The sequence below is a fragment of the Pantherophis guttatus genome, chromosome 4 (genome assembly GCF_059756535.1).
Source record: "Pantherophis guttatus breed Tessera chromosome 4, ASM5975653v1, whole genome shotgun sequence".
Classification (NCBI taxonomy): Eukaryota; Metazoa; Chordata; class Lepidosauria; order Squamata; family Colubridae; genus Pantherophis; species Pantherophis guttatus.
Genome location: NC_142066.1, coordinates 10,224,019 through 10,232,493, shown reverse-complemented (window position 1 = coordinate 10,232,493; position 8,475 = coordinate 10,224,019). Strand labels below are relative to the sequence as shown.

Here is an 8,475-nt window from a genome sequence, read left to right as displayed (position 1 = left end):
AGTCCAAATTACTATAATGGGCTTATCTGCTTAAAGCTCCAGAGATTTTCAGGAAAGCAGTGAAACTAGAATGCATGGCTGAAAGATGCTGTAAATGAACTCTGGTTCCATGAAGAGCTTGAGGTGGTGGGAAGAGTCAAACAGGGCTATTGAGTTTGTTTCCTCCAGCATCAGTTCTTTCTTTTATCAGACCAATTTCAAATTTGGGTTGTAGAAATCTCAGTCATTCCTTATTTCTGTATCTCCATTGAAGTTAAAGATTTAGATTGATGCTTTTCTCTTAGGTGGCGTGTTGGGAAAATCGAGGATGCTAAATCAGATCCATTGGTGTGGGTTGATCTGTTGGAGACCTCTTTTAGAAGATTTTTTAGCAGTTGATGCACTGTTCTTTCTGATGTTCCCCGTGATCAAAATGAATGCACTCAAGTGTCCAGAGGTTGATCCTTTTCCAGTTCCACATGAATGGTACCAACCTGGTGATGTCCTCATTGGAGGGATGGCTTCACATATGATCTATGCCTTCAGAGAGCATTTATTTTATGAACATCCTTCTCAGGAGCTCTATGGACTTTCAGAGTAAGCAAATCTCATACCTTTCTTCACCTAATGATCGTTTCTAGATATCTACATCAGTTTCTTTGACTCACAAGGGTCTCAAAGAAGGCAGATAAAGTCACAAGTCAAACCAAGCATTTCTTGATTTTTTTTCCCCGAGATTTCAGATTTTATGCCTCTATGGAAATGAGGGAGTCTTTATATTATTTTGAAAAAAGTGGTACAAATATGAATTTGAATGTCTAAGGGACACCTAGATTATGAATGTGAGACAGCATATATAGCTCAGGTATAATCAAAACAATCATTCTTGCTATCTAAGCTTGGTTATTTCATGCAGATATTTTATTATCAGGTTAGGTAATAAGTTTAGTGTTCTGAAAAGCATTGCAAAGTTTTTAATATGTTACCTATTTGGGAAGCAAAATATTTGAAAGGGAACAATCAAGCTCAGAGAGCACCACACACTTCAATACCTAGAATATAAATAGATAAAGTAGGAATTCATAATATAAGAAGAAAATGTTCAGAAATGATCACTCATCTCCATAAAAGCAATGCAAAAATGCAAAAATGTGTTAATCTTTACAATTAACACATTTCCTCAGAAAAAGGAGGAAATGGGAGCACAAAAATGGTTAAAGAAGATTAGATAAAGAAGTGGAATAAGTTTAGTTTCCTCTCTGTTAAACAGGACACAACATTGTTCTCATTGGCTTTGAATTTAATAACAGATGCCAGGTTACTGGTGGCACAGTACTGGAAGAAGGAAGATCCACCTACCATTGAGGAATGGACATTAAAAATTGTGCATCTGGCTGAGATGGCAAAAATTTCATCATATCTTAAAGATCATTCAAGTGAAAGATACATATCAGAATGGAGAAAGTGGATTGATTATATACAAAAAAAGTATCCGAACAAGAAGATTCATATAGCTTATGAATGAAATATTTTTTAAGTAGTTTATGTTTATAGTTCTTGAGTTATAAGGAGTTAAAGATTTAGGGAGTATATGAATGCAAATAATTTGTTAGCATATCTTAGCTTTATGTTTGTGAATGCTATACCCTGTGCCTGTTCTGGGAAGTCTAGGGAGGCGGGTGGGGGGGAAGGGGGAGGGGGGAAGGGTGTGGGGGAGAAAATGTTTGTATTTCTTATAAAACTTTTTAATAATTAAAAAAAATTGTTCTCATTGGCCATTAATAGGCAATCTAAAAAGATAAATTACTGTATTTTTTTAATGAATGACTTCCATGATACTTTGAAACAGTATAAAGGGAATTTAATCTTTTAAATTGTGATCACAGGTATAAATGGCTTTTCTTGGTGATCAATTAATTCATTCACTTTCTAAAACGAAACATTCTTTACTTACAGTCTGATCACAAAATTCTACCAACATCTCCTTTCCTTGGCCTTTGCTGTCAAGGAAATCAATGAGAATCAAGAAATCTTGCCCAATATTACCCTTGGGTTCCATATTCACGACAGTTACTATGATGCAAGGATGACTTATCGGACCACGCTGGACCTGCTCTTCAAATCAGATAGATTTATGCCCAACTACAAATGTGGACTTCAGACAAATATTGTGGCCATTATTGGAGGACTTGCATCAGAAACTTCATCCCATATGGCAGAAATTGTAGAGTTCTACAAAATACCACAGGTGGGTCCAGGGATGAGGACATTTCTTTAGTTCTTAATTAGTTAAGAGCCTTCTTAAGAATTTATTCTCATGTGTTTGTCTCCACAAAAACATGATTGTAAGGAAATCTCATTCCATACTTAGCAAGACATTGAAAATTAAAATTAACTTGTACTGGTAAAGACAGATTTCAACTTGCTAGTACTGTATTTGATCTTCTTGCAATTAGAAAAATTATAACAGAAGTTAATTTACTGCATTTTCAACCCTGTTGTACTGGAAACTAATTCAGGAAGATGAACAATTGGAAGAAAATCTAAATCACCTGTTGAATATATTTTTGGTTTTCTTTTAGCTCCCATATGGATCCTTCCCGCCAAAAGAATTTCATATCAGTAAGTTTTCTTCTTTTTATTTTATGGCACCAAATGAATGTCTTGTATACATTGGGTTTATCCGATTGCTTCAACATTTTGGATGGAAATGGGTTGGACTCTTTGCTGTCAAAAATGAAAGTGGAGAACACTTTTTGAAGAAGCTACCAGAGATGCTTTCTCAGCATGGAATCTGTCCAGCCTTCATACAAAGAATCCCTCCGCTACTTCCATTGGATGAAATCCATACATTCAATGATATACTTAAAAGTTTTTACATACATTTCGCAGACATTAAAGCAAACGTATTTATTCTCTATGGAGAGTCTTATACACTTATCTGGATGATATCTCCCATATTTTTAAGCGATCCTGAAGATAAATTAAATGCATCCCTTAGAAAGGTATGGATCACAACAAGTCAAGTTGACTTCATACTAACAGCAAATGTAAAGACCTGGAATCTCCAATTGTTTGATGGGGCCATTTCTTTTCAGATACATTCAGGTGAAATTCTAGCCTTCAAAGAATTTCTGAAGTCTATAAAACCCCTTTGGAGACAAAGAGATGGATTTCTAAAAGGGTTTTGGGAGCAAGCATTTGACTGTTCCTTGTCTAATTCAGAAAGACCAACAATGGACATGGGAAAATGTAGTGGGGAGGAGAATCTGGACAGTCTTCCTGGACCTCTCTTTGAAATGCAAATGACAGGTCATAGTTATAGCATCTATAACGGTATCTATGCTGTGGCTCATTCTTTGCAGGCTTTACTATCAAAAAAATCCAGTCAGAATAAAATATGGGTGAATAAAATCCCAGAAGCTCAAGATCTACCACCTTTTAAGGTAAAGTTGTCCAAGAAATGTGAAACATTTACTAGAAAGTGACTTGGATCACAAAATAAGCTGAAACATGTTTTCAGGCACAATATATCATTCAAGTAGCTATGATTAAATCAATCAATCAATGATAAATACGTAAGGAAAGTCCTGTTCTTCTGCACTCATTAAATCCTACCACTGGGTTCCGTTCCACTTTCTAACCAAGAGGAAGATGTGAAATTCTTTTGACAGTAATACGTTGCCTTTTTATATCCATGAAAATGGAAAGTAGTGTGCTCATTACTGTATGTTGTGATACTCTCCACCTTAATTCTTTATATTTGTCACATCAAGCAGCATACAGAAATTTGTAAAGAAAGGGAAATGTTTCATAGAATGTTTTATCCCACTATTCTTTAAACATCCTCCTCCTCCTTCCTCTGTAGCTGCACCCATTTCTTCAAAGCATTTCTTTCAACAACTCAGCAGGAGAAACAGTGTCCTTTAATGAGAACATGGAAATTGCAGAAGGATTTGACATCATCAACATGATCACCTTTTCAAACAAATCCATCCAGAGAGTGAAATTTGGAAGATTAGATCCCAATGCTGCAGATGGAAATGAATTGATTATGAATGAAAATTTGATTGCATGGCAGAAAGATTTAAACCAGGTATGGGTATTCTTGAATGGGTCAGATTCCTGCATACATTTTCCTTAAAAAATGTATCATGTTCCTCCATTATATCCAGTGAAGAAAAACTTGGTGAATCTCTTTGCAACTTTTAAAAAATGTTATTTATGAGGTATTCCAGTTTCTTATTGTTTTTTTTTTTTAAGAATATGCATTTCAAATGCCTCTAGGCAATTCTTGAATGGCACAAAAGTTTTAATGAAGTATGGACTTCAAGCATGTGGAATGTTTATATTTTAACATCTTCTTTAAATAATGAAAGAAATAGCTTAAATTATCTCCAAGGGATCTCTGCTGGCCATGATTTCCTTCATAAGATGATTAATTGCCTCTATTTTCAAATGATTAACAACTCGGCAACTAATGGTGCAACATTTTTCATGTTATGAACAGGTTCTTCCAGTTTCTCTGTGCAATCAATACTGTCATCCTGGATCTTGGAAGAGACAATCTGAAGAGAAAAGCTTTTGCTGCTATGATTGTATGCCGTGTCCACAGGGGAAGATTTCTACCAAGATAGGTCAGTTATGAAATCCTTCAAATTTTGGAGACAATGGCTGCAAACAAATTGTTTTGTCATAAATTACAATTTTTCTATTTCTATTTCTATTTTTCACCCTCTAAAGCAGGGGTGTCAAACTCAAGGCCTGTCACGCCCACAGTGACCATGGCCACCCCGGGCCACACACACACACAAAACCCTCTGAGTTCAAACACAACCCTGATGCGGCCCTCAATAAAATTGAGTTTAACCCTGCTTCAAAACAAGGAACAAAGCAATCCCTATAAACCTCAGTTATTAATAATCTCTCATATTTGAGAATACTAAGATACTTCGCAAGATCCCAGCATTCATATATCCAATCTTTTCTCATATGACATTTTTGCCTCAGAATTCAAAATCCAAACTATTTTATTTATTTATTTAGCGTATGGCTGGTCACACACAATATTAAAACACTTCATTTTTATAGGTTAAAACAATTAAAACAATTTTTTTAAAAAAGCAGTAAGAAACCTAAGAGGAAAACAGAAATAACATTTCACAGTTTAATGTCGAGTTTGGAGATCTAGTCAGTAGCTGTCATTGTTATGCAGAGGAAGTCCCTAAAATCTCCTGGATACCTTCTGTTAGAGCATTCCCTCACTATATGTTGGATAGTCTGTCGGGGGGGGGGGCGCAATCACATTGTGCTGAAGGTGACTTTCCCATTTATACAAGGAGTCGGAACACACCCCATGAGTTGTTCTAATTCTATTGTATGTCACCCATATGTGTCGGGGTAAATTAAATCCTGGAGGTATACTATTAGGATTAATATGCTCAGAAATATCTTGGGGGGAATAGCTACTCCACGCTTCCATCCACTTTTCCATTGAAGAGTTGGGGCTGAAGCTCCCGAAATTGTTCCACATAGTTTTTGTAGAATGTTATTTCTGCTGTTAACCTTGGAAGCCATATTCTGAATATGTTTTTTAAAAGACAGAGTCCTGTCTAAGGTGACCCCTAGGTATTTTGGTGTTGCCTCATATGGGAGCAGTTTGTTATTTAGATATACATTGAGTTCTCTTTTTGCCAATTTGTTGTTAAGGTGAAAACATGTTGTAACTGTTTTATTTACACTTGGGATTAACCTACATTGGTGGATGTATGCGCTCAAAGTTGTAAGGTCGGCTGTAAGTACGCCTTCTGTAGCTTCGATGTCCTTGTTGCTATATGCTAGTGCCAGGACATCAGCATAAGAGAACTTTGTTGATAGCATGGGTGGTATATTAGAGTAAATAGAGATGGGGCCAGCACGGAGCCCTGAGGGAGTCCATTATTCAGGTGTCTTTGCTTACTGATTTTGTCACCCATGATGACTTGAAAGGTCCTTGCTGAAAGCACGTTATTTATTAGGCGGCCCATAGTCCTACAGGGGACAGCGTGGAGGAATTTGCTTAATAGGCCCTCCCTCCATATTGTATCGTATGCTGCTGTGAGATCCACAAATACAAGAGATGTTTTCAATTTATTCTGTTAGCTGCTTTCAATATGGCTTGAAAGACTAAGGACCTGATCAACACAGCTCTGATAAGATCTAAATCTAAACAATCTTTTCTCATATGACATTTTTGCCTCAGAATTCAAAATCCAAACTATTTATTATCTCACCTGCAGGCCAAAGTATACATAGTGACCAAGGTAAAATTATGGCCCAGCCATCTTTTATATGGTGGTCATCCAAAGCATTGTATGACACTGTAATAGAGAAAATTGAAAACTATCCACTTAACTATTGTAAAATTGGCTTAAAAAGTGTAATCATCAATATTGAAGAGAGGGAAAAAGAGATAGAGAGGGAGAGGGACTGCAACCCACCTTATTTTCTCAATTTCAGAAATTCTGATTGGAATTTCTGAATTTCTGACAAGGTCATGGCTAACTAGGATTGGAAGGAATATCAGTCTTCAAACAATATTATAGAACATATTAGAAAGAAATAGAAAGTAAATGACTTTCTTTTTGATCTTTTTATTCAGATACAGAAGATTGTTTCAAATGTCCTGAGGATCAGTATCCAAATCAAGAGCAAGATCGATGCCTTAACAAAACAATGAGTTTCCTGTCCTTTGAAGAACCTTTAGGGATCAGTCTGGCTTCAGCTGCTGTTTCCTTTTCCTTCATGACAATCAGTGTGCTAGGAATTTTCCTTAAGCGTAGAGATACCCCCATCGTCAAGGCCAACAACCGGGACCTCACTTACACTCTCCTTATCGCCCTTCTGCTCTGCTTTCTCTCTTCCTTGTTATTCCTTGGTCAGCCAGGGAAAGTAACCTGCTTTCTCCGGCAACCAGCATTCAGCATCATCTTCTCAGTTGCTGTTTCTTGTGTGTTAGCTAAAACTATTACCGTGGTTGTAGCTTTCATGGCTACTAAGCCAGGTTCTTCAATGAGAAAATGGGTGGGGAAAAGATTGGCTCTTTCCATTGTCCTTTCTTGTTCTTTTCTTCAAGCAGGTCTTTGCATTCTGTGGCTGGCAACATCTCCTCCATTCCCTGAGTTAGACATGAATTCCCTTACAGAAATCATGATTTTGCAATGCAATGAAGGCTCTATCTTCATGTTCTATTGTGTCCTGGGCTATCTGGGCTTCCTGGCTATTGCCAGCTTCATTGTGGCTTTCCTTGCCCGTAATTTACCTGGCAGCTTTAATGAAGCCAAGTTCATCACTTTCAGCATGTTGGTTTTCTGCAGTGTGTGGATCTCCTTTGTTCCAACTTACCTGAGTACCAATGGAAAAGCCATGGTGGCTGTGGAGATCTTCTCCATCTTGTCCTCCAGTGCTGGGTTATTGGGATGCATCTTCTTCCCAAAATGCTTCATCATTGTTCTTAAACCAGAACTAAACACTAAGAAAGGACTAATAAAATGAAGTTATTGTATAATGGGCATGTTATATTTTTCCCAACAATACTGAGTTTAAATGAGATGGCGATATACAGTTAAGAATTAATTAAATAATGTCAGAGTTTATTTATTCATTTATTTCTTATGGCATATATAGAATGAGCAATGTTTCTCAACCTTGACAGGTTTAAAATGTATGGACTTTGACTCCCAGAATTCCCCAGTCAAAATATAAAACACCAGAACAGTGAATTATTTTGAAAATGCACAATATGAATGATGAATAAAATTATGAGGAAAAATTAAAATATGTATCAGCAGTTATTAGAGTAGCTAAGCCTATGGCCAGATATCTAGATCATTTAGACATTGGATAGCAATATCCTCAAGGTGATACAGTTCATGCCTGTAACCAGGGAACCTCCAGTGGGGCATTTCCTCCCAATATGATGGAAAGTTTCCAGGATGTTTTCACAGTCATATTTAGTCCCCATTTGGTTTTTCAATACTGACAGCTGCCATGGTTGGTTTGGAAGTGAATGAGTGCTGTCTATTTTTCCCTTGGAAGAACAAAACCAGAAGGGTATTGAACTGTATCAGATAATAAATCAAATGGAACTAGTTAGAAGTTGCCCTTTCCTGGTGACTTACTGTCTCAATATCAAAGTCTATTAATTAATATTAATTAAAGATTAATTGCTGTCCAGGATTCCATGATGGATTACAAGATATGACTCTGAATATTTGATCATGATAATCCTCATGTATGGGTAATAATCAGATTTGCCTCACATTTTTTTCCACTCCATTTTTAAAACTGTCTTCTAAGGTATGTGGATGGTGTGTTAGATAGTACTGGCCATTTGGAAAGCATCAATTTTATAACTCCTGCCATTAGCCTCATGGTATGGATAATGTGATGATCCGGGATGTGGCACAAAGGCAACATAGCCAGAATATAATTACAAGTCCCTTTATTAGCTCCAAA

At 36.6% G+C, this 8,475-nt stretch overlaps 2 protein-coding genes across 2 annotated transcripts; both read left to right on the top strand.

The window, feature by feature from the left end:
* The first annotated feature begins 307 nt into the window (after nucleotides 1–307).
* On the top strand, nucleotides 308–7,784 carry LOC132711892 (vomeronasal type-2 receptor 26-like). Its single transcript, XM_087893304.1, has 5 exons — nucleotides 308–576; nucleotides 1,936–2,227; nucleotides 3,848–4,075; nucleotides 4,490–4,616; nucleotides 6,620–7,784. The coding sequence occupies exons 1-5, from the start codon at nucleotides 308–310 to the stop codon at nucleotides 7,510–7,512; spliced, it is 1,809 nt and encodes a 602-aa protein (XP_087749430.1). The 3' UTR covers nucleotides 7,513–7,784.
* On the top strand, nucleotides 2,264–3,556 carry LOC148113706 (vomeronasal type-2 receptor 26-like). The gene has a single exon (XM_087891741.1). It carries the CDS (start codon nucleotides 2,625–2,627, stop codon nucleotides 3,465–3,467), a length of 843 nt encoding a protein of 280 aa, XP_087747867.1. The 5' UTR covers nucleotides 2,264–2,624; the 3' UTR covers nucleotides 3,468–3,556.
* Nucleotides 7,785–8,475: the final 691 nt, after the last annotated feature.

Bases quoted from the DNA above. Each gene is read 5' to 3' on its own strand.
- LOC132711892 (XM_087893304.1), top strand. From the start codon at position 308: ATGCTAAATCAGATCCATTGGTGTGGGTTGATCTGTTGGAGACCTCTT. The intron at 4,076-4,489 runs GTATGGGTATTC...TGTTATGAACAG, and splicing joins GGCAGAAAGATTTAAACCAG to GTTCTTCCAGTTTCTCTGTG. The intron at 4,617-6,619 runs GTCAGTTATGAA...CTTTTTATTCAG, and splicing joins GAAGATTTCTACCAAGATAG to ATACAGAAGATTGTTTCAAA.
- LOC148113706 (XM_087891741.1), top strand. From the start codon at position 2,625: ATGGCACCAAATGAATGTCTTGTATACATTGGGTTTATCCGATTGCTT.